Source organism: Thunnus thynnus, chromosome 15, assembly GCF_963924715.1.
Source record: "Thunnus thynnus chromosome 15, fThuThy2.1, whole genome shotgun sequence".
NCBI lineage: Eukaryota > Metazoa > Chordata > Actinopteri > Scombriformes > Scombridae > Thunnus > Thunnus thynnus.
This window is the reverse complement of record NC_089531.1, coordinates 21832608-21859165: the sequence shown is the minus strand read 5'-3', so window position 1 is coordinate 21859165 and position 26558 is coordinate 21832608. Positions and strand designations below refer to the sequence as shown.

Here is a 26558-nt window from a genome sequence, read left to right as displayed (position 1 = left end):
GCCATCATACCCCGTATGAATCAAAGACACTGGAGCAGAAGCAGAGAGAGACAAGGACTTATGAGCACTTGGCTCTGCCTCCCCATTTTCTCCTCCCTCTCTTTCTCTCTCTCTCTCTCTCTCTTTCTCTCTCTCTCTCTCTCTCTGTCTCACTCTCTCTCTCTTTCGCTCTCTCTCTCTCTGTCTCTTCTGCAGTCAGTACATTTTTCTCTCTCCTCCTCTGCATCTATCTGTCTAGCTGGCTTGGATGATAAATCCTCAGGCAAGGTTTAAAGCACTGGTGGAGCACAACTGCCCAGGTTACACCATGTTCAAATCATATGAAATGGGTAAACATATATGAGGATACATGCATGCTCACCCCACCTCTCCCCTTCCATCCACCCACAACCACATTTCTCTCTCTCTGTCTGTTTTGATTTGGTTGAATTTATTTACTCTATTAGCATAACTGTTGTTTAAAAACAATACTGCTGACACAGTAAAAAAAGCCATCAACAACAGCTCATAAAGAAAATTCACATCATATTATTGGGTATGTTTTTTTTTTCATATACTTAATCCTTATTCCCAATTCCCTATTTGTAGTTATAAATACTGACTTAAATTCCACCTTAAAGAATAAGGTTCAATGTTTTGGGAACTACACTCATTTGCTTTATTGCCAAAAGTTAGATGATACCACTCACATATGTATATGTAAATATGTAGTTGGAGCCAGACGCTGGTTAGCTTAGCTTGGTGTAAAGACTGGAAACAGGGGCAAACAGCTAGCTTGGCTCTGTCCAAAGTTAACAAAATCCACCTACCTACAGTACATGTCTGTTCATTGGCTTGGCACTTCCTGGCACATCCATCAGTTGCCCTGCAACTGGTCCCAGCCAAGAAATAATGTGGCACACAATTCCTTTTGTCTCGCTTACTGTTGGAACATTTATTAATTAGTTAATGAATATTCCAGCAGTAAGTGAGACAGTCTGCGGGAGTTCTTCTCAATGTTTTCAAAATGCACCTTCCTCTGACGCTCCTGTCACATATTCAGGTGTGCAGAGATTTTCTTCAAAAACACAATGCCTTTAACGGCGAATTGTAGTTTTTTCACTTTGGTTTTTGTATGGATTCAACAAACAAGATATAACATGTTTATTTGTGTGCTTTAAAGGTGCTTTGTTACCTAGGTTAGCTGCTTCCTCCTCTTTCCAGTCTTTATGCAAAGTTAAAGCTGGCTGCTGGCAGTTGCTACATATTTAATCATATAGACACAAAAGTGGTATTGATCTTCTCATCTAACTCCCAGCAAGAAAGCGAATAAGCATATTTCCCAAAATGTCAACCTACTCTGTTAAGTAGCTTCAAGGTTAGTTAAAACAGTTTCCCCACTCTTAGACACTATTACATTATCTATAGTATGTGTCTATTGAAGTCATAAGATATTGAATAAAAAATTTAAAACCTAAATGCCTTGATGGCAAATGGAGAATTTTAGATGTGTTTTGCATCTTTACATACCCAATTTTCTGCCCTTTTATAAGGCCTTTTGAATCTTTGAAAACCTTGGACTAGAATTGAATATAAAGCAATGCAATGCTTGTCCAAACAACATGGATTTGTAATGATGGACTTGTCAGAAAAGAGCTTAAGTATTTAGTTGCGGAACTGCTTACACTGTGCATGAAGAGATAATAGAGATACAAGTCAAATAGCTAGATTTAGGAGTCTATTTTACACATTCAGTACAGTAAAATACTCTATTCCCTTTTTTGTTAGGAATTCCCCCTGGGGACCCAGCTGTGAAAGCTAGTATAAACTGTCCCAAATACTTATAATATTGTAACACAATTCTAAAGTATTTCTCTGTTTCTCTGCCTTTGTGCCTACAGATAACCCATCTAATAAACAGGGACTAGGACAAGCAGAGAAGCAATGCGGTTCAGAGTCTGGTCTGCTTCACTGGACCTGAACACAGCCATTTCATCTGTTGAGCCAGCAGGCCAAATCAAGTGGTCTTTATTAAAGTCTCTTTGATGGATTCACCCCTGGCCTCCCCCGCTGTGATCTATCGCCTGTCCAGGCCTTGGAGGTCGTAATAAACTTGTTTAGCAATGGGGTCACTGCATGCAAGCAGTGCATGTGCGTGTGTGTGTACGTGTGTGTGTGTTTCTGCTTGTACAGTATGTTATGTGGCTCAGTTCCAAACCAGCGCATACAGGCGTTGTATATCCATAGCTGCTGGCACTGGATCCACTTGTGATGATATTTGTAGTTGCCCCGCAGATTCCAGTGTGATTGCATCATATATTTATACGCATACAGTACAGTGCATTTAAGATATGATCAGGCATAGTAGCAGCGCTGTTATTCCTTTCAGTAGTTTTACTGTCGTGAGCAGCTCCTGCGTATTTCCTAATAGAGTAGTAAATCAAAGGCAGTTGAGCCTGGCTAAGTCCTTCGCAGATTCAGTGAAGCCATACAGACAAAAGCTATTTATTTGTAAAAAGGAATATCTTGTTTTGTTTGATATTTATTTCTCCATAATCAGAAAGTGAATATTTTTTTCTATGTAAAATACACTCACATGACACTCACTGGAATAAAAAGTCAAACCACCCTCACAGTTCATTAAGCTGATTGTCTCATTTCTGCAGTTGTATTACATTTGCAGCTGTCAGTCAGAAATGAATCACACTTCGGAGATAGATTAGACAAAGGAGGTGAGAGGTGTTGTTTCTGTCATTGATGAAGCGCAACAATTAGCAGAGGTTGTAGACATGGCCAGCCAATGTCTTCCAGTTAGCAACGGCTGCCATCCCCAGTGTACACCTGTACATCCAGGTCACTGTTAGTCGAGGTGAAACCCATCCGCTCTCTAATGGGTACCACGGGGAACAGCGTTATTGGATGATTCATCAGATCAATGGTGCAAGGCAGTCTCCATCTGACTTCTTGAGTCCAGCATGTGCGGCTCATTGTAGTTTATGTATCTTACATGGCAACAAGCACCTGGCACTGTGGATTATAGGCACCACAGGCTATACATGGTTTTATTGTTCTAACAAAGTAAAAATTGAATTTACAGCTTTATTCCCAGATGTTATTACAAATGTTTCATTTTTGAAAGTAGATCACAGTGAAAGTGTATGATTTACTATTATGAGTGAGATCTTTCACAAATAAAGTTTTTTATGAGAGGTGTGACTGGAAAGGCCTTTGGAAGATGCAGCAAAGGGCAAAGCCTGTTATTGTTGCTGTTCTTTATGGTGTTGTTTTACTAACAGTGGTAAACCATTGAAGTCCCTGTAGGTTATCTTACATTATATTGTGTATGGATGGAACGACAGTTTTAAAGAAGTACTGATGCTTTATAGCTCAGTGATGAAACTGGAATAAAGTTACAACCAGGGCATTGCACAGGACTACTGCTTAATATTAGTCATACATATACTGTACATAGCAAGATCCACATTCACTGTAAAATATCAAACAAAATCTCATAACATTTTTACAATAGTTTGATCCTCAATGTCAGAACTTTGGCAAAAAACAACTTGAGTATATTTTTAAAATGTTGACATTCTGCAAGCTAGCTATAGCTGTGAAACATGGCTGTTTGATCACATTGCTTAAATAATTTACAGCAAACAGACAAAATAAGACACAACATACATTTTCATATTTTAAAAACAAAAAAAGTATTGCTATGAAGTGTTTCCAAAGGTTAATCTGTTTATTAATTGTATTGTATTAATTTTATTTTATGTAACTGCATCATTTGATTGGATTAGTTGTGTTCTTGTACTATATTGTCATCTGTATAGCAAAGCTCATACCCTCTAGCTCCCACCTCTCTCTCAGCTGAACAATCCTTACTAAAATATAGTTTGGGCACTGGTTTGAATAGATTGTGTGAGTGGAATTCCTCACTCAGAAATTCGCTAAAAGCACAGTCATTTGCTGAGAGTCTGTATATATACTCAAGCCAGTGCTAAAGCACCCATTCAAGATGTCCAAAAGCTAAAAACATCAACAGTCTGATAAAAAATGTTCTTCCAAAATGTACCATTTCCTGGGTATTGTTCATTATATTCATTAGGGATTACATCCACTTCATAATATAACATCAAGAGCGAGCCATGCCATCACAAGTTTGCCGGGCGCACCATCATGGTTGTCATAGTAGCCATCAGATTTGGACCCTTCCAATAGTACCACTTAATACCGTTGTAGCGAACCACACTGGATGAGATGGGGTAGTATATGCCATTCAAGTTGGATGGACCACAAGCTTCAAACCACCAACCTGGAGAGGAAATGTGCCAGAGAGTTCAACAGAAAAGTCTGAATTAATTGAATTCAAGCTCATGAAATGTAACACCCATATGTGCAGCTGTAAGTCAGCAGTAACTTTATATTAGTGCAGAGGGGAAATGAAATGCACTTCAGGACATTTACAAGGGGGTGGGTAGAAATGTTTAACAACATGGGTTATACAGAGAGACAGATTGAGACAGCGGTAGATGAGGAGCAGAAGTTGAAGGAAGTGGCGTACCTCCAGATGCGAGCTGGGCACACTTGCAGGTGCAGCGGTCGTTGTCTCTGTCCTTGGTGCTGAACTGGGTGCCAGTGTGGGTGAGGCTGCTGGTCCGTCCAGCTGTGCCACTGAAGCCCTCGGCATGAAGGCTGGATTTGGAAAAGCAGAAAGGAGAAGAAAAAAAAAAAACTATTCAGCAAAAAGCTCAGCCACAGGCACTTCTGTTCATTATTCAAAGCTACATTGAGCAACTTTGACTGTTGGCAGCTTCAAATGGCAGTGAATGGTAACTGCCCGAAAACTGTTTGAAATTCAGTATCTCTGAAATCATCTAATGTTAAGTCGGTAAACTGAGCACAGCACTATAATGTTTACCAAAACCGGCTGGTCTGTGATTCCTTAAAACCACAGAATACCAAAGGGATGAGAGAAACAAAATGTCTAACTTGGTGAGTCCAGCTTTCTTTGATAGGAGCTCTGCTGTTGCTGTGTAGGAGACAGTTTGTAGTTTGCTTTTAATTTTTCACTCTTTATTTGTTTTGACAATGCCTGTGGGCATACCTCACATTACAATTTCATTTAGACAAACAGAGCAAATAGGCAGCATCTTAAATAGGGCAGGATCCAAAGATCTTCTCTACTGTAGCTCCTCCTTGTCATTTAGAGTCTATTTAGAGGGTGTATTTCTGGATTGCCTGGAAAAAAATCGAATAACCCTGTATAAATAATTTCATAATCAAAGATAAAATCAAAATAATCAAAGATTATGAAGTTATATAGTGCATGTAAATATAAGGCATAGCCTTTTTAGTATATGAACAACACTTTTTAATACAAGGTACCATCTCACTAGTATCCCATTGTTGCCAAACATCCATACAAAAACTAACCCTAAAGAACTTCTCATTATTTCTCCTCCACGCTGTGCTTTGTCAAACAACCCAAACAGTCTGAAAGAAATCTCTGCCCAGTTTGAATTGATTTACTCAATTATTTTCATACAGCAGCCCAGCCATGCAGCGTGTGTGTATGCATGTGTGTCTTTTTGCCCGTCCGTGTGTGTGTTAGTAGTAGTTTGAAGAGAGTGGACGAGGAGGTCAGTCCGGCTGTCTGGCCTCTCCTTTGCCCTGTCATTGTGTCTTGTTAGTAGAGGACTCTCCCCTGAGCTATGTGACCCCCTCTGTAGCCCAGGGCGGTCTGTCTGTGATGACTCTAAATGAAGAATCCTCCTCTTGAATTTGTAAGTTCACAGGGCAGGACAACACATCATGAGAGGCAGCAAGAGGGGAGTTCGAACAGACAGTGTTGGGGACGGGAATAATGATGGAGCGGAATAATAAATGAGGGGATATTTTGTTAGAGGATATAACTTTTCTTTTCATAATGGATCACTCGTGAAGAAAATTAAAAACTGTCAAATTAGACAGAATGGCAACTACAGGCTACAGGATATCCTATTGGAAATGGTAGCCTGTGGACTGTGCCAACTCTCCCAAACATTTGCATTAGCTGTGACTTCCAGATGTTTTAGTTCAGCTATTCCACCAATACCACAGACCACGGGCTAATCCTTTTCAAGGTGACTGTCTTTTTATATTATTATTGTATCATTTAATGACAAATATACTGTTACATTAAAAGGAATGCCTACTATTGGTTTTACTATAAAAATGACTGGCTACCTCAAAGGGGAAAGTGGTCTGTCATGCTGATGATTAATGTATGAATAATGTTGCTGAGTTTTAGCTGAAGACCTCCATGTTGCTCTAGGGAAAGCACTGGATGCAGCTAAGGAGGAGGATTGCTTTGGCTGACTGGCCGCATAGCTCCATAGCCCTGTCTTGGGATTTACAATATAAACCCACAGACGAAGCCAGTGTCTGTAGCATGCTAGTAAAGCTGGTGCATATTGAACTAGTTAAACAGAACATGATCTCAGAGGTAGCAAGCTACAAGAGGTGATTATATTCATTCAGGTGCTTCACCTCACACAGTGTAGCCTACAGCAAAATTGTGAAACATTCAGTTTCATCGCGCTAATTATGTGGAACAAACTCAAGCAAATGCAATTTGCTGCACTATTAGGGATCTTGGAAAGCATACACCCACATGTGATTATGATTTGTCATCTCTCAGAGCATCAATCTCCATATACTTTCAGAAAACCTTGCCAAATTCCTGTGAATTTATATGAAATCTAAACACTATTTTGGTTTATATTTTATTTCTGTCTGTTTTGGGGGAAACATGGATTCAGCACACCCACACATAATCTTGTTAGTGATTGCAGGGTTACTGGCGAGCTTTGTTTGAGTTGTCAGTTCCTGGCAGGGGCAGGTATTGCCGAGTGTTCCTGTTATACTCCAGTGCATGTGGCTCCCCTTGGGGAATATCAGGGGCAGCGGTAGCCGCTGTGATGGAAAAAGAAAAATGGAGGCAGACGAAAACGGCTCTGTGCCCTCCACTGAGCTCATCATTTGAATGACATTCTTAAAAATGGTCCAAGTGGTTCCTTAACTTTAGTGCTCGGGGATAAGAAAGCTTAGAGGACAAGAAAATAGAAAGGAATTTGAACTGCTGATAATGGTTTCTAATCTGTCGTGATATTAACAGTCTTACACCCAGAGGGGAAGCAACAACTGAAAGTGTGTTACTGCATTGCAATTATGCCTTTCATAATAGAAGGCTCTTAATAAAACACTTAACTGAAATAAAGCACCTTCATTATAGTCTTACTCAAATCAGATTTCTGACAGAGTGGAAGAAAGAGTTTAATTGGAGACCTGAGTGCATAAGGGATGTTTTTAGCATTTTGTCATATCATGTTCTATCATGTCCTAATTACTAAACACTTCTGGTAAGTGATTAAAATAACGAATATTGATTTGAGGGTTCTATCATTATAAACTAGAGTAAAGTCTGCCTTTTGAATTATAAATTAAATTTAAGTGCAAATATTTCATGCTGGCACCTGTAGTTGTTGTCCTCTCCATCTATGTAGAAGCGATCATAATGTGAGTAGGCCTCGTTCCCTTCTCTGTCTTTTAGCTGGACGTGCAGACTGTATTCCTGAGAGCTGGTGAGCTTGTGGATGATATCATTTCCCAGCCAGTGTTCCCCAGACAGCTCTCCAAAGCCCTGGATTAGACACAAAGACAGAGAAACAATAGAACAAGTAAATATTGTAACAGCGGGGATGATTTTACCAGGGACCTGCCAAGTGTTTTTGGAGTTAATATGAAAATGAACCTCAATTTAAGAATTCACATTCATCATTCTGATGGCCTAAGACAGTCCACCGAGTTTAAGAAGAAAAATACTCCACTCCCACAGCTATAGTAGTGACGGGTCAATTGAGACTTTTAATTTGCCCTAATATCCTTTCAATGCACTGCCTGGACCTGCAACACCTATGGTGGAATAAAAACAGCCTTTGTGGGTTTATCCACTGTTTGTTTGAACTTTAGAAGCAGACATCAACATTACCACATCGAGGGGTAAGACAAGATTGTCTACCTCATTTTTCAAATGGAAAATAATGGAAAACAAAATGAATGCAATATAAACTGTGCAAGAACATAACAACATATTTTAAGGAGAAAAAGGTATGCTACTTAAAGATACAGGCAGGTGAAACGTTATGAATGCAGATACTTCCATAAAGGGCACAAGGGGTCATTGAATGATTTGAGCATGAAAACATTATAAGAATCAAATGGTAAGGTGTTCATTATCACCAAATCTCAACCCAATTGAACACCTGTGGGAGATTTTGTATTGACATGTTATGCCAGGTACAGACTACACAATATTGTCATCTGATAAGATGTCATTGTGTCAAATTAGGCAATTATAGAGTCATAAATTCTTGCCTTGACTTAGCCAAGAGACATGACAGACTACCCTTTGGCACCCAACCAATCATAGCTTACTGTCTTTCATGACCTGCTTGCCAGGGACCGACTTCCAGGAACAAGAATGTAAACGAACAATGGTGTCTGAAGCAGTGTGTATGATATTGGCTGTCTGGTTGCCATAGCGCCACAAACCTTTCCTCTGTTTCATAATTCCACCTAGCAGCATGAGCAGCACTAACATCATTCCTCTTTTGCTTTGGCATGTTTACAATTCTGCATGGAAGAGCCCTCTGTGCACCTACTGGTCATCATCAGCGAACGTGTTGTGGAAATTGTTGTACTAGGCAAGAGGAGGTAAAAAGAATTCTGACACGCTAGTCTTTTTGTCGTGGTGTTGTGAGGTGTCCAAGATACGGCATCAGTTGTTGCCCACTATGATACACTACATGGGATAAAACAATCAATTGTTGCGCCCAATGCCCATTTTCAGTCATGACACCCTGCTTGTTGGGTCAGGCTGTTATCAGGCTGACATCATGTAGTCTAAACCTCGCATTAGACAGCATTTTCCACCACCATCATCAATCCATGAAATCTCTTTTGAGAGAAGACTTGTCAAATCTATGTCAACACACAGTGACGCTGTTCTGGACACCCATCATTGCCCAACCCCTATTAAGGCACTTTATGTTGTTTTTTCCTTTAATTTTTCAAACATCTGTCCATTATGAGGAGGTAGCAAATAAAGAAAAAGACTGAATAGAGAAATGTTAAGGATACAGTCTGGAGGCGACGTTAAATGATATTAACAGGTGTAATGTAAACCAATGTGAACGTAATTTCACAAAGGAAACCGCGACATTGAAAAACAGATACAGTGTGCAGACCTGTCAACTCTTCCGGTTTTCCTGGGTTTCTCCCGTATTTTCACCGCCTCTTCCACCATGCTCCCATTTCATAATTTCCCCCATAAATCTCCCGCATTTCCCTTTTTTATTAAAGATTTCTTCAGTTATACAGAATCCTAACTGGCTCAAATCAAGTTGTTTCAGTGAGATCCATAGGCTTGTATATATGTGTATACCAGCAAAGCCCTGCTATACCCACAACTGTCCAGCAGGGGGCAGCATACAGCATTCTTGTCGCTGTCTTCTTTTTCTTGACAAGTCACGATAGTCATTCAGTCAGCAAACAGTGCGAAAAATGGAAATAGATGAGATGCCAGCAAAATAAACAAAAACTGAAATATTTGTATAAATACTAGAATAATCGGGAGACTATTTTCCCAGCCCTGACAAAAAGCATATTAGGAAACAACCATGCATTTTGCAAGGTGTGTAGGGTGGACTTTAGTGTTGGTCATGTTGGGAAAATGATGTTTACCAGTAGGTTAGGTTGGTTAAACAAGACCAAAGAAACCACAAAGAAAACATCAACCGTCCGTTTGTTTTTCATTTTGTTAATAAACCTTCATGCAACTTCTGAATTGATGTCCTCTTTGTCTTTTCATCTTCGTAATGCAGGGGTGCTCACAGAGATCTATTCACTAGGTCATTTTACTTTCAGTCAGGTATTTAACCAACTGATTATCATCACCCTCCTTTGTTGACCTAGTTAACCCTTTTTTGCTTTGAGATTACAGCAGGGCAGGCAGTAAAGGCACCTGGTGATTAGATCTCTAGAGCCGAGAGAGGAAATATTATGGTCAGGTGACGTCCTGGAAAATCTCCCTGATTTTCAAAGCCCATTGTTGACAGGTATGAGTGTGCCATGTGTGTGACTGCTTTGACAGAAGTGGTCCACAGTGGGGATGGATGTTGTCACTCCAGGGAATGATAATAACATGCAATGCTCTATTCAAAGACATGGCTTAGGAGGAGGGAAGAAATGTGCCGTCAGTTAATGAATCTCACAGAGTGCTGTCAAATACAAAGCATCACTTGTTTGACAGACACAAGGGAAAGTAAGAGGTGTGGAATGCATGTGTTATCTGTTAGTCAATAAGCATGAGACAGTTACAACTGAACACATGTTAAATTTTCAGAATGGTGAATAATCAAACTCTGCAGGTATTGAGCATTCTTTGTTCAGTGTAACAGAAGGACACATTTTCTCCTTGTTTACCTCTGAATTCTAAGTCACTTTGTCTTGCTGTCAGACTCACTGTTTGTTATTGGTCTTAAGTGATAGCAAATAAATAGTGAGAGTCTTGGAGCATTTATCATTTGACCAGCAGGCCTGGGTGTAACATTTGATCAACACTGACCACAGTTTATGAGAATATGGAGTGTGGACAGGGGCAGTGAAGCATTCTAGTACATATGTTATCTGCCATCTACAGGGCCCCTGTGCTCCCACGCCCCAACCGAAGCCAAATATTTATCATCTACTTGTAAAAATATTGTTCTTGAAAGAGGTTTTTAAACTTTTTTTTGTCTCTCTCCCTCACTCTTTCTGTTTGCAGTAACCGTCTTCTCTGCATTTTTATTTCCAATCCAAGCTGTGGCAATTGATTTGTTGGCGTGGGTGAGAGACAAATTGCTACTCTATTCAATCAAAAACCCAAACTAGCCCTGCTCATTTGTTCTGTGTGTCATTTTACACAGTTGAAAAGGCTTCCAAGCATATGTTTTTTTCTTTCTTTTTCTCTATTGCGCAAACAGAATATTGATTCTATGGAGAAAACTTTGTGATGAGATTCAAAAGAAACCTTATCTAAATGCAAGTCCAAACAAAACAAAAAAGTCAAAGGTGTTAAAACAGATTTTATTCAGCCAGAGCACTGGAGCAACTTCATAGTCTCCTGAGTATGGTTGTATTATATCCGCTTTGTTTTTTGGGGCTTGTGTTTGGAAATGCTGTTACTTTCATCACCACACACTTCCAAACATTTCCCTATGCAGGAAAGCTTTTGGGATCTTGAGGATAGTTACAACCAGTAGTGCTCTGTGGGTCATTGAAGTATATGACATGTGTGTGTGTTTGTGCATTAGTGTGCATATGAGTGTGTGGGAGTATGACAGGGAGAGGGAGTAAGAGCAGGTGCAATAACATGGGAGGTGGTAGAGAACACGAGGGCAGCCAAATACAACAACCACAGGTCACCTGGGATCACAGACTAGCCGGTATCCCACGCCTCTCCATGCCAAACCACCCATGGATAGTTATTGGAACCTCCTGTCTCATCTTAAAATACTGATCCATTTTACCTATATGCATAATAGTGCACCCTAACCCCACTCTTCGCCAAACCTACCATTTTGTAGTCCCTCCACCCGCGATGGAAGTCAACAGATCCATTTCTGCGATGCTGCAGCACTGTCCACCCTCCACCTCTAGTCTTCATATCACAGAAAACCTATAGAAAGGAAAGCATATTACAACAAGCTTAAGCTTAAAATACAAATGCTTTTTGAGTTCCAAACAAAATGTGTCTGTATCAAAAAGTTGCTTGTTTTCTTATTTGATGATCACATATATCCTGTTAGCAAACAACTCCAGCAGATTCGGAACAACAACATTCATTGGAGTCGTGTTTTGTGGCTGCCTGTTAAATGTAAGTTCAATATTCAATACTCCTAAGGGACATATCTGGCTCTGTAGCTGTTAAACGTTAGCTTGCACTACCTAGACGCTAACTTTGACTGCTATTTGGTGCTGGGCAGGTTGCATATAGTGGGTTAATCAGAGCTTTTTCCCTGAAAACAACTACTTGTTGCAGATGAATGATTGATTAGAGTGGTGAGACTGAACCAAAACAGTACAGTCATGAGTGCAAAACAGAAACACTGAACTGAAGAGTTATCAGGGTTTCCACCAGTGTATTGCAAGCCCGGCAGCCCACACAGCCTGAGTTGACCCCTCACTGGGACTAAACATTGGGTAATTAAAAAAAAAAATTTTTTTTATTTTAAGATGTTTTCTAAACTGTAGCATAGCTCCTTTAAGGATTAGCTCAGTGCGTAGCAAGTGTGTGGTAGAGGAAGAGAGAGAGACAGAGAGAGAGCGAGAGCGAGCATGTGTGTGATGGTGAGGCTACAGCGACCAGAGCAGAGAGTATAGACCTCAAGATCCAAGCCAAGTTCCCATGTCTCACTTATTTCTGCTGAAAACAAGCACCAAGACCCGGAAAGGGATGACAGCTAACAGCTACGTGTATTCACAGCAGAGAGCAGGAGGGAGGACGTATGTCTCACTATGCCACTATGCTACTCAGTGCTGCGACTCTGCTGCTGCTGCAGACTGTCACGGAGCAGACACTTTCGGTTTATAATTGTAGCATCTGACTAAGTATTGATAACACACTTAGTACTTTACAGATCAGAGTTTTTTTATTTGATGAACATGGGTGCTGATACATGAAAATGAACTAAATGGGTGTTATTTATATTTTTTTAAAAAGTCAAACAACAGCGGGGGGCTGGAGTAATGTAATCGGTGTATGCCCATATAATACTTGTAACACAGCAGATTGTTAGGCTCGCAACTTTTCTGGCGGAAACCCTGGTTAGGTAATAATTCTCTGTAGGTTTGTTAGCAAATGTAAGCCCTATTATATTACACATAGTCATTTGATTCATTGTTTATAAGACAGTATTGATTGGTGTATCTTTACATAAAAATGTATTTAGAAGTTCCTTATTTAACTCTGATATATCAAGCAATTGGCATATTTTGTTAAATTTTTAAAAATGTTTACATTCCCCAATCTAAGATATGAAAAAAGTATTGATTTGATTCCAATACAAAAATCCAGGTCAATCATATTGACACCAATAACAAAATCTTTAGATCAGCCCTAGTATTCCTTTTTTTCCATTTTGAAACATTTGGCATTGAACGACTCATCAGTCACGAGTTTGTCAGAAATACTAAGTTTCGTTTCAAGATGTCATACCTACAGCACTGGAACGTTCAAGAGGAAAGTGGAGACAGAAGTATCAAGAAATGACAAGAAGACGAAATAAAACACCACAGTTTCTCTGTTATTTGAAGGCTGACTTGGGGGGGACCCAACATTTCAGGGTGTCACGCAATGATATGACCCAGGCGGGAAGGAAAAACTAACATATCAGCATGTTCTCTTATCCCCTTGAGTGGGGGTTGAGGAGGAGGCATCTGTGTTTTTGGTTACACACACATTTTTCTTTCTTGGCTGCACATTTTGCCATATGTAGATATGTTTGGAAGAACAAATAGGAATGAATTGCACTTATTCATCTAGTGACACGAGTTGAAATGTATATTTGTTAAGGGAATGGTTTTACATATTCTAGGTGTTAAACTGGACATATTTCAGCCTCCCTTGGGTTTGGTGATTAAATGAGTGTGTGGATTTCTCCTGTGGGTGGTAAGATTAGATGCTTTTTGTCACTGTGATCCTTTTTAATTGAACAAGTGTATTCAGTCTGCATTCCTCAAGCCTTACAGGGTGGGACTTTTCAGTTTTTCTTTTCAAAATGTTTGAACCACTACACAGTGTTGTCAGGGATTTTTGCGATTTGATATCCACCACTACAACTTGCAATGTTAATAATTACTGATGAAAAGAAATTGATTTGCTTGGCTGGTTACTTGAATATTGCCCACCAAACAAACTGCCCTGACCTGTCTCAAGAGTCATGCAGTATGGTTGCTGGTATGTGGACAGCATCCCAGGGGATCTCTCTATTTTGACATTTCAACTGGCTATTTTCTGCTAGAAATGAAATGAGAGTTTCCAGCACTTTCCCAAAATAGGAAAGCTAAATCAAGGTCAAAAGGGACCCAGGTCTTTTAGCTCAGAAAACGCAGCAGGCTGGCAATATGCTGTGATTATCCCCTGGCACATTAAGCGAATGCTTTGGCCTTAGAGGAATCACAGTGAATAAAAAACAAGGCCCTGAAATAAAATTCTCAATTTAAGTCATTTCCCAAATGTAGTCCTTGCTCTGATTTAGACCAGATCCATATTTAATACTCCAAATTCACTTATTATTAGCCAGCAAGGAGTCATTTAGGGCCAAATCCATCACAATAAAATGTAAAAATAAGCATTATTATGATTTTAAGAAAAGATAAAGACCTGGTCATTATTTGCAAAGGGCTTTCAAGGGACAAAACAGTTACTTCTCAATATGTGTTTAGAGAGAAGCTTTGTGTTTTATTTTATGAGCCCTGTGCATGTAGCTCTGAAAAGTATGCATAACAGGGCAATGAAAAAATGAAAAACAAACTGATCCAAACTATTAATTATTTGGTTTCTGAGCATCATCATTATTCACAATTGTGGTGATTAAATTTAGATACTATCGATGGGTAGATAGATGGGTAGATAACTGTATCATAGTGCCACACATGTATGCTTTTTGTCTCTTGTCCAACTGTGAAAGCCTGCTCCCCGCTTTGAAAATAGGGCAATTTGTATCTGCCCCACTTTTATGCAGCCTCCCAGCTTGCCAGCCACATTGGAATTAGATGGCATAGATTGAAAGCAACAATGATTTGGGGAGTACTAACTTGCATCAGTGGAAACGTACATTGGCCCCAGTTGGCAGGAAACACATGGCACCAATGCCTAACACCTGGCTGCCTTGCCCACAGGAAATGAAGAGGAAGAACAAGGGAAAACAGAGGCGCTAGGAGAGGGTGCCAACCAGCAAACTAGAGTGAAAGTAATGAATAACAAAAAACTGTTCACTGTCTTTCTTCTTTCCCTGCTAATCCCTGACAGTAAAGATCCCAGCCCAAGAGGGTTAGCTGTGAGAAAAATCCAAAGCAAGGATAGCCTGCTGGTGGATGCCATGGTTGAGCTAGCAAGGACGGGCTCCTTCAGGTCAGCGGAGGTACGTCCTAAGTTATTCTGACTTTGCATTCAGCAGCACACACTCTCACACCATGAAGCCTGCGGGGCATAATGCTCCTGTTGCTTATTATTTTAGCTCTCTCTAACCCAGCATGGCATTTCCATCAGCCTCTGTACCAAAAACCCCAGCAAATTAGTGTTTAGTTTGGTCCAAAAAATGATGATAAGGCCTGTGGATGTCATTATGCAGTGTGTGTAAGCTTTACATTAAGCAGGCTGGGCAAAGTCAGTAAAGTTAACAAGTGAAAATGATTCCACAGCTAAATATTGTAAGACAAATGGATAAAATGTTTTATAAAAAGTTTCATGTCACAATCAATTACGTGATATTTACAAGAAAAGGTCAATGACCTTTAAAGCCTTACTACCTTGACAGTCTGGGTGGAGTTGGGGAGGCGTATGCTATATATTCCACTCTCTGTCACTCCAGATCGCAGGATCTCCGCACAGTCCCTGAAACTAAGTGGCTCCTCCTTGGGCATATTGGAGATTTCTGCAAAAACATGCAGGCATGTGTTTACAGATGGCAACCTTATGGGTTTTGCACACAAATCCCAACCCCATATGTGAGCTCTCTTGTAATGTTAAGCTCTGGCTTAAGCCCACAGTGTCTGCAGTGCAAGCATGTACATGGTGTGTCTGAGATTTGAAACTGATTTCAAGCTGTTCAAGGTGATATTTTTCAGGTAAAAATGGGCTTTGATAAGCCTTAATTACAAACATAATAAAGAACATCCCATCCTTGTTAATTGAAATACTGTTGATCCCCCATTTGCCTAAATGAGATTCTGCTGCTCCTTCACAGACTCTGTAGCACTAAGGAAGTAATTAATCAACAGAATGCAGTATGAATTGACAACAACATTTATCTTTTATAAATTTGTATCTTGCAAAGGCTTTTACCCATTCTATAGCCATAGCTCATTCAGTGTAATTTATTGTTCAGTTGGTTTCATAAAAACTATTTGCACATCCAAAACCAGTAAAGCCCTCAGCCTTACCATTGCAGTGGTTGACCATAGCCAGCAGCTGCTGAACAGTGTCTGTGAGCACAGCCTGCTGTCTCTGTAGTAGAGTGCTGTTGAGTGTGGAGCTGCCCAGCTCACCCTGGAGCTGACTGACCAGATCACTCTGCCTCTCCAGAAGCTCCTGAAGCTGCTGCTTTTCACTCTGCAAGCCCTGCAACTCCCGCCCGTACCGAGCCTCCAGCGCTAAGAGCCTCTGCTCCAGAAAACTGTGAAAAAGCAAAATTTCATTCAGTTTAGTATCTCTTTTTTTAAGGAGAAAAATTCAAATGTATTTTTTTTTACAGTGCGCTGTGGAGTAAAGTAAAAATCTGAACACATTATATGAAAAGTAAGATCCATATTGTATTGTATGGGGACAGAAGATATAAGAGAGTGGGTGCAGGTGGAGAATCCATCTGTTCAGCATTTACCTTTCACAGTGGATGTTGCACAAACTTGCACATTTACATGAGGATGACTAATAGACATCAGCACGACAATCTCATTGGGCTAACATCATATAAACACCTGTACTGCAGAAGCACTCACAGATGGGCCTGCATGCTAAGCCTCTCGATCATAGCTATGAGGTAACAATCTGACATTGTGTGTGTGTGTGTGTGTGTGTGTGTGTGTGTGCGTGTGTGTGTGTGTGTGTGTGTGTGTGTCTGCGTGTCTGCACAATTGCCACACCCCCACCTCCAAATGAAGATCATAAATCCCCTCAGCCTGATCTTTATGGCTTTGACTAATGACTCTGCAGCCGTTATTTATTGAATCAATCCAGCTACCCAGATTGAACAAGCTACTTTTCAGCCCTGTGCACAAGTAGCTGCTACACCAAACATGTATCCTCAATCTCCCTCTTTAGGCAACGACTCAGCATGTGGCCTGGAAGGAAAGCTGGATCAATCCAAATCATTTATAACATCACTTCCATTTCATATATGCTTTGCAGGAGAACACTCAATAAAAGTGGCAAAGCAAGCTAACAAATTGTATTCTGTTTTAAGTGTATTTTACTTTGAGGAACAGTCAAAGTAGAGAGCAGGGCGGTAAAGCAACACGGTAATGTTTAAGAAGTTAGGGTCTTTGACAGAGCATATATAGCATTTTGGATCAAATTGCATCCTGGGCGATTAAACTGTTATGCTTATGATTTTGTGTTATTTATTATTATTGTAATGTACATTACCATTACATTGCTCTCACTCTTTCTCTCCGCAATGTGCTATGCTTCCTGCCAGTAGTATTTCACATGTAACGCCTGTGAAAACAAACATGTCTCTCTCCTCTTTTTAGTTTGGCAGCAGTTCAAAAACTGTCTCCATGCCCATAAGGAGTAATAGCAGTAGCCTTTCACAACCACTGGAGTCCTTATTTCCCTTTTATTACACAGCTGCCTAACTGTAAATTTACTATGACCTTTCTAATTTCATGCGTCCCATCATGGTGTTTACCCTTGTGAAGATATATTCATTTATTTACATGTCAGAGCCATGTCACCCACTTGAAGGACGAGGGCCAAAGGGCAAAGCAGGGCCAAGCAGGGCCAGATGTGTAACAGGTGGCAGGGCTGAGGCACTCTGTTCTTGCAGTCACACTTGGTACGAATAGATGGAATGATAAACAGATACAAAGAGAGAAAGCACCCACTCCCTTTCACGCTGTCTAGAACCCTGTTCTTAACCCCAGCTGGCCGTAGTTTGACCTTGTGTTCCTAGAAAGAGAAGAATAGGGAAACCCCTCCTAGCATGCACTGCCTATTCACTGCAACCACACGCACATGCTTACACAATACACATTATATTACTGTTAAGTGCCCTGTTGTTCAGATCTGTTGAGCTCATTCAACGTATTCTTTTCCAGTTGTTGTATGAGAAATACTAGTTTTGCATGTACATACACAGTGCAGCACATTACGCTTATGTAGGCCTTTATGTTTTGCCACACAGTGTGAAGTAGTTTTTTCCTGAGAAAACACCCTTTGGTGCACAGGAAGACATGCATTTAATGTTTCCAACAGCAGCCATACCAGCCCATTTGGAACAGTAAAGGAAAGGCAGCAGCAAGGCAGGCAAAGAAAATAGCACCACCTATAGTTATTAAAGCTTATATCAACAGAAAATGCAAAGAAATTAATCAAGAACTGTGGTAATCACACTGGTAGGGGATCTCAAAAACAACCACAGACTACATAACATGATATTGTAATGTCTAACAATAAGTAAATGAACACATTGTGAAACACCACTTTAACTTCAGCTGCTCCTAGTTAAACTAACATGGATCTGAAAATGTCTGAGTGCCTTTGGTAAGTAAAATTCTCCCAGCAGACCAACCCTGAAAGCCTTGCACTGCCTAAAATGTACCAGCCCCGCATAATCTTTTGAAGTGTGTGCTCTCACCTGTTTTTATCACTGAGGCGTGAGATTTCCTGAGTCTGCAGGAGAATATGTTTCTCCAACCGGTTAGTGAAGAGCGAGTACTCCAGCAGCTGGATCTCCAGGCGACTTGTCTGGTTTAAAACCTATAGATTGAAGAAGAAGACAAGAATAACTCCAGTACAGTATGTGCAGGCAGAGGGATTGATGGGAGTGATGGAACGTATTGATAAGAGATTGATGGGAAAAGTGCACCCAACCAGATGAATTCATAAAAAAGGACCTATGGGGATAAACAACATAGCACATCACATCACATCACAAGGCTCATGATGTGCATTCTTTGATCTTACAATGAAAACTTGAGCAAGAATTATCTCATATGCACCTGTGACATGTTTTGAAGTTGCAGATAAAACAAAAACCCGAACAAAGCAGTTCAGATATTTGTACAGGTTGTAGTTTAATATCGACTTTGATAAGAGAAAAAGAAAGCATGAGGACCAAAACAGCCCAATCTGTAATAACAGCTCTGTGGCATGATTGAAGACACATCTGTGTTGTGCTACTGAGCTTTATGTTTTAATTGGCTTGTCGTCAGACACCGAGCTCAACTCATTGTGTCAATCAGAGCTTGTAGAACCAAATACCAGCTGTTTTAAAGCAGCTGCCGCCACCTTTGGGCATGGCTTCTCAGTGGGTTACATCTGATTTACATTTAATTAGCTATTCACCAAGTGTTTCACAAGTGACATCATTTGTTTTTGCATGGGTGTGACCGCCACAGTTGTTCATTTGGATTGGCTGCAAACAAGTTATCTTAGCTTCACTCAAACCCCTTCTTGAAGGGCTCACCTGGGTTTCAACATCTGTCAGTTTGCGAGTCTGCTCCGCTGATTGGCTGAGGAGGTTGGTCCCCATCTCTAGCATGGCAGCTGTCTGGGTGTGTACCGCAGTTCTCTTCATTTCCTCCATCCCAGAGCGCACATTCTCCTGGATGAAGTTCTCCAGCTGTAAAGAAGACAGGCAGACAGAAATTATTGCTCAGGATGTCAGATTTCCTAGTTTCATTGTGGTTATAATCATATTTTAGAGGGTAATGTCACTATATGTCCACCGACAGCTTGATGCAGTGTGAAAGTAGCAATCTTAAAGTGATCTGTCTTTGTCACATCAGTCTTCTCAGGTAGTCATGGAATTCAGTATCCCTAGGGCACTTGTAGTGTCTCGCCACCATTCATTTGCAGATCTACCTCAGGCAAATACCTCACATTAATAAAATAATGAAATGTGTAGGCGTTTCAATGGGATTTTAGAAAGAGCAGTCATGGTATATACCAGGAGACATTATGATATTTGTGTGCTGGACTTCAGGGATTGTCGCCTACACTCTGTAATTAATCACAAGCCCAGAGAAAGAAGCATTTGCAAAACCTATCATATGTTACAGCAGGAGTAAAAATAGGATGGCATCCATCTTGCCTCAATAAATAGATTTTCTTATTAATGTGGTCGGTTTGAGCAAATGGCATCTCTAAGACAAATTCAGCTTTCCCTGCCGTGAACGATAGAATTTTGTTTGACGTTTAACGGGCAAAGGCCTGTGCCTTGCAATAAAGCAAAGTAGAATATCGAACCGCAGAACATTAATATTTATGACTTTTCTGGGGAGAAAAGATCAGACTTTACTCATTAAACCATATGACTGGAAAATGAAGTTTCTAAGGAGAACCCATTCAAAATTATCCCGTTAATGAGTGGCTATCCAAAAAAATCGAAGAGAATTCAAATGAAGCTATGATTGTTTTTTTTTATTTCAGAGAACAATAGGATTATGATAATACATTGCCACAGGAGAGGGCTTTTTCTATTTTTTATAAAGTATAAAAAATACTGACCTAAGTGGGCAAATAGAGATGAATTGGCAATTAAATTGTTTGCCTGGTAGTAATCGTTCTCTCTATATCTCTTACACCCTGTTGATCTCTTTCTCTCATTAAGTCCTTCTTTCTTTCCAACCCTCCCTCTTGCTCTGTAAATCCATCTTTCACATTTTGCTACTTTTGGACAACAGAGACAGCAGAAAAAATCCCCTCCATAACGAAGGTTATGAAGAGATTACCAAGCGGATTAAAGCCAGCTCCAAAAGACCAAAGACCCCTGCATCATAATCAGCCTCATGTATTGAAGCTACTATCAGCCGCCTGTCCAAAGTGTTCCTATTACAGCCTTCTGTGATAGAGCTCAATCCAGAGGTCTTGATACACTCCATCTCCCACTGTCAATTGCATTAATTGCAGCTCTGTCACACACTGTACTGTGCAGCCAGATAAATCACATTTGGGATGTAGCATAATTCTGTCTTATTGTGTCTAAGAGGGACAGAGGAGGGATCAGTGCTGAGAAAATCAAAGGAGTCGCATCACTTGATATCTTAATTATTGAGCCAATAGACACATTTGTTCTCAGTTACAATTACAGAGGATGGGGAGACATATCTGCTGGGTGTTCCGGCAAATGATAATGATGGACTGAGCCACATCAGGGTGGTTATGATTGTAAAGTACAGGAAATAATATGTTTCTATTAAATTTGGGACTTGATTGATGTGTCAGTTCAACACTGTGAATATCCACTTTTCACCAGAGATAAATGTATTCTTGACTTTGAATGGTCATTTCACCTAAATTACAGAAAAAACATATTTCTTACTTACTGTTAGTGATCTAGCCATGCAGCTTACTTTGGCTTTATTTGGATTTCTACCTCCACCCCAATTCAATAGCAATATCTCCCTAAAGAAAGACACTCCCTATGTAAAATGACAGTTTTATTGAAACTACTCTCTGTCAAAGAATTTGTCTGTATGACAATGGTTGGCAGTGTTTTTTGTGGATTATCCAGAGTAACCAGGACACTGCCTCTGGAAAGAGATGTTGCTGTTGAATTTTCAGCTACACTAGTGGCATGGCACTAAGGATGGCATTATCATTCTGTTAGTTTGTTGGTCTACCACTTTGGTCCAGTCTAAAATATCTCAACAAATGGTTTATACCATGAAATTTTGTATAGATATTCATGGTCCCCTGAGGAATTGTAATTACTTTTCATCTAATGCCACCAGCAGACCAATCTTCTATTTATTCTGTCAAATATCTACTCAATAGAATGGCATCAAATTTTGTACATTTATGGTTCCCCAATGATGTTAATGACTTAGTGGGTTAACATTTATGGTTTGGGGTTTAATATCTCATGGATTGCCTTTTATTTTGTACAGACATTCATGTCCCACCTAGGATGAATTGTAATAACTTGGTTTCTTGTCTTTTCACAGTGATCACTTTTCAGCCTGTGCCATCATCAGCTTGTTCAATACTTTGGTTTTTAACCAAATTAATGATATTCCCATCAGCCTCAGGTGTATCTTGTGTTTATTGCTAATTTTCAGCTAATACATAAAACTAAAATGGTTAACATGCTACAGCTGCTAAACATCAACATGTTAGCATTGTCCTTTTTAGTGTGTTAGCATGCTGATGTTAGCGTTTAGCTCAATGCACCGCTGTATAGCCTCACAGAGCTGCTAGCAAGTAATTGTATTCACCCATTTCATATTGGATGGAGAAATCGGAGTACTTGGCCAAATATAACCAAAACTATCTGCATGTCCAGATACCGCAGGTAAGAAAGAAAATATGTTATTGTAATTTGAATGAACTAGCCCTTTGAGATGTTTTTAAGTCGAGAGCCATAAATTGCGAAAGTTCAAGATGGAGAAAAGGGGTGCATGTTTAAAGACATGAAAGAAAATGAAGACAAATTGGATAATGTGTGTGTGGGTGACATACTTTAGTACTGGCTTAATGAAACATTATTGGGCCAGGAAATCAGGTCACCAGGGGTAGCCTGGCCACCTTGATCTCTGTGCAATATTTCTGTATTAGCATAATCTGCACAGACTCTTAAAAGCACTAACAAAAGCACACTCACATCCCCTCTGCCAACCCCTCAGGGCAGCAGAAGACGAAAGGGACCAGACGGGGGTTTATGTTGGGGGTTAGAACATAAGAAAACAAACACTAGTTTCTTCTTGGAAACACCAGAGAAGAAATCTGGAACAGTCCTGTTGCACTCGTCCACTTGGAGTTTCCTCTGCGGAACATGGTGGATTAGTGTGCGTGCTCTTAAGTTTGTGCGTGTGGGTGTGTGTTTTCTTTCAAGAGGTTGAGTGGAAGGCTCACAGTAAGGGTCATAAAATCCCTGGGGAGCTTTGAGTGAGATCGTACAAAGTTTCACAGAAATGCAGACATATACATGCCTCAAGCTCTTCCGCATGCAAGGTCTTCCTAAACGTATGCAGATAGGCTTAATGAGCTCCACAAGGTGCTGAAAAGGCTTTGCCATCTGGGGTCAACGGTCAGTATACCCTTGTGCATATCTGAAAGAGGCTCTCTAGAGTCATGCTGTGTTTACGTGGAAATCCCACCAACACTGCAATCATTTATACATCACTTTGACTTGGTGGGGGTAATTTGTTGACAGGTTGGATCTTTGTGTTCATTCCAGACATTATGTGGAGGAAGTTTGGCAACAGAGCAAGGGATGTGTCAGCAAAGTTTTTTCTGTTGATGGGGGAGGGGGGGGTTAAACTGCATCTCCTTCATGACGCTCATATCACAGCTCTGGTGGCGAAAGAGAGGCTACATGCTGCATAGAATATTCCCAAGATGTGCACAGTGTTGGATTCTTTTGTATTCTACAATTAAGCTTGAGCATTGCAGACTGTATGCATGCATAATGTGACTGAATACATGAAGACAAGTGTGTGCACTTTCTCACTATCTGTCTCTCTCCATCTCTCAAACACACACATACACATACAGTGTGGCCGCATGGGATGCTTCCTATGGAAGCGAGGTCTCCAGTTCACAGACAGAACTACTGCACAGGGGATTTGTGTGTGTGTGTGCATGTGTGTGTCTGTGTGAGTGTTTCTGGGTGCGTGTCGGGAGAGCACGAGCAAGATAGACAAAGAGTTTGAGATCTGATGGTCGACAAGTCAAGGTGTGAGATGAGACACATTCATCATCCCAGAGGTGCATAATGGTCCAGATAGAAGTGAAAGAGATGGATAGAGAAAAGCAGAATGTCAAAAGAAAACGGAGACTGGGGGAAAGGAAAGGACGGGAAAAACACAGACAGTTTGTACAAGCTGGAGTGTGAGTGGGAAGTGACAGGAGCACAGGAAGAGCTTTGGCATTCATAACACCCCATTTTCAAATCCTGAAATATAATCAACATGTTTGCTCTCAGTCGGCCAATCTAAACACTCAACACAAATGCTTATAATCGGCCTGAGGATTAGTGTATACCATAAATACTCGGAGAGAGATGCAGACAAGAATAGAGAGACGGGTGGAGAGGGGTGGCGTGTCAGTCAGTCTATCCTAGACAATAGCCCAACACTGATTCCGTGCCCTGATGACCTTAGCAATGAAAACACTATTGTGAAGCCACTTTTAATCGCATCATTTCATTTTAGTCAGTCATAATCCGAGCTAAATGGAACGGCAAAGGCCAACAGCCCAGCGAGGAGCCATGCTGAAATGTGTCTCCCACAGATAAACACTTTTTTTTTTCACGTTGTATTTTTATGTAAGCTGAGTTTAGTACAGCATTTTCTGCCAACTCTGGCTTTAAATGTGCTAAAATGAATCAAGAGTGAAGTTTCTGTGTACTTGTTGCCTGTGGGGGATAAATACTAATTTAGGAGGTTTAACTGGTGAGACATATTTGGCACCATCTCATATTAGCAAACTTATTTCATCTTGTCTTTCTCCTCTCGCATGCAACAGGGAGTTCTGGCATCCCACTGGTCTTAAATACAGACACACACTCATACACCAAGCATTGTCATGGAGCCAGATATGCATACAGCAAGCATCCAGGAAATCCCAGCTAAGCACTGAACTTATCAATAATGAAGGCCTGTCAACAGATGTTATCAGATATTGTGCTCCATGGACACACCGTGCATTCATATTCCAGCATTTCGTTTGATGCTCCGCAGACTAAAATAAGATATGTAAAAAGGACAAGAAGAAGACAGTGTGACAGCAAGAGGTAGGCTAGATGACAGAGAAGAGAGTGGATGTTTTAGTCAAAGTTCAACAGTTCAGACACCCTACCTTCTGCAGCCACAGGGTATTATTCTCCATGGCGCTCTCCAGACTCTCCAGCTTCCTCTCCTGCCAGGAAGGCCTCTCTTTTTGGGCCTTACCCTGCTTAGATTGGCTCACGTCAGGCTCGACTTGTGGCGGGGAGTCCCTCTGGAGCGTGTTAGTGACCTCAAAGTCTTTCAGGGGATGGCAGTGCTCCACCTCGGGGAGGATAAAGGTGTAGGTGCAGGGGCCGTGCTGCACGTGGTGCTGTTGGCGATCTGAGCCGATCACGGCGGCCAGCAGGTAGGCCAGGTAGGCAACAGTCAGGGCCAGCAGGCGGCCCATGTCAGGGGACAGAGAGGGGAAGGGGAGGGAGGGAGGAGAAGGGAAGAAAGAGGGTGCTCCACCTGGCAGAGCAGACAAGTGTGTCAGGTGGAGTTTTATGCTTTGTTCCTCTATAACTCTTATTTTTCCCCGGTCTCTTGCTAAAATGTCCCTCAAGACTCTAACTCTGTCTTCCTCCTTTCTTCTCAGTCCAACTCCTGCTGCTCCTGTCTCTGTTTTATCACTTTTTCTTCTCCTTGTTTGGCTGATCCTCCTCTTTGCTCTTGCCTCCAGAGGTCTTCTTCAACACAGTTCCTGCTCCCACTGTTCTTTGTGAGGGTGGACAGAAAACACACAGGAAAAGGGGATTGCCTCCTATTGTAATTCCAATACTCAGCCAGCACATGCGGCTCAGTCCAGGAAACCAACAGCAGACTTCCCTCCCACCATTTATCTCTCTTCTGAAAAGTTGCTTTCCTCACTGCCTTCTTTTCAAGCTGCTGGAGTCCATGCGTTGGTCTGGAGGAGAGAGGAGAGGAGGGGTGAAGTGGAGTGGAGAGTGGCCCGCGTCAGGATGTTGGCTGAAGTGGTAAAGCTCTTAAAGTAGTGAGAGAGAGTGGCGTACCTCTCCACACACACACACACACACATATACACACAGACACACACACACACACACACACCTCCTTAGCACATCACTCAACTAGCCTTCCCTCTTTCACTCCCTCCCTCTTACGGCACTCCTGTTTGCGGGGGTTAGAAGAGGAAGCTACAAAAATACACACTGCTCACCACAAGAGCAAGAACTAGGAACTTTCTCTGACAATGTTTTGCTCCCTCCCATTCTCTCTCTCTCTCTCTCTCTCTCTCTCTCTCTCTCTCTCTTCTCTCTCTCTCTCTCACCCTCTCTCTCTCTCTCTGTCTCTCTCACCCTCTCTCTCTCTCTCTCTGTCTCTAAAAATATTAAAATTTGCTTTAATGGCATACCCATAATACTGTATTGCCAAACTGTAATACACAAGATTTACATTGGAAGTACAATAATTCAGAATGTAAGAAAAAAAGACAACAAATGATTTGTGATAAAATATTCTAAAATCAAGATTCTTTTATTAGCTTTTCCCGTAGCTTTCAACCACATCCAACAGAGCTTATGACAGAAAAAGGCTGTGTATGGTCAGAAGCTCTGGAAGCAAGAAAAGCAAGCAAGTGAACCTTGAATTCATTTTATCACAGACATGTGTTCCCCAGGTCAAGAATGAACCTCCATGCTCTGCAATTGTTTTGCCCATTACTACCATTGTTACTACTGTATACAATACAGCACTATACTGTATAGACTATACATCTGCATTGCTATAATACATGGTATATATAGTGAAAAGAAATTGGTCAGTTAGGTCAGTAGTTTTACAGTTGGTTGTAATGGTGAATGATGAGCTACATAAAA

The 26558-nt window shown here is 40.9% G+C and overlaps 1 protein-coding gene across 1 annotated transcript; it reads right to left on the bottom strand.

The window, feature by feature from the left end:
• Positions 1-1810: 1810 nt before the first annotated feature.
• On the bottom strand, positions 1811-25871 carry angpt2b (angiopoietin 2b). The gene is made up of 9 exons (XM_067611352.1): positions 24812-25871; positions 19476-19631; positions 18645-18766; positions 16231-16463; positions 15598-15722; positions 11642-11743; positions 7500-7666; positions 4547-4677; positions 1811-4297 (listed from the first exon to the last, which is right to left on the bottom strand). The coding sequence occupies exons 1-9, from the start codon at positions 25127-25129 to the stop codon at positions 4137-4139; spliced, it is 1515 nt and encodes a 504-aa protein (XP_067467453.1). The 5' UTR covers positions 25130-25871; the 3' UTR covers positions 1811-4136.
• Positions 25872-26558: the final 687 nt, after the last annotated feature.

What these genes read in the sequence shown, in the direction of transcription:
- angpt2b (XM_067611352.1), bottom strand. Translation starts at nt 25,129, where the DNA reads ATGGGCCGCCTGCTGGCCCTGACTGTTGCCTACCTGGCCTACCTGCTG. An exon ending in CGCCTCAGTGATAAAAACAG is followed by an intron (nt 16,464 to 18,644) that starts GTGAGAGCACAC and finishes GCTTTTTCACAG; the next exon opens with TTTTCTGGAGCAGAGGCTCT. An exon ending in GGTGGAGGGACTACAAAATG is followed by an intron (nt 7,667 to 11,641) that starts GTAGGTTTGGCG and finishes TGTCTAATCCAG; the next exon opens with GGCTTTGGAGAGCTGTCTGG.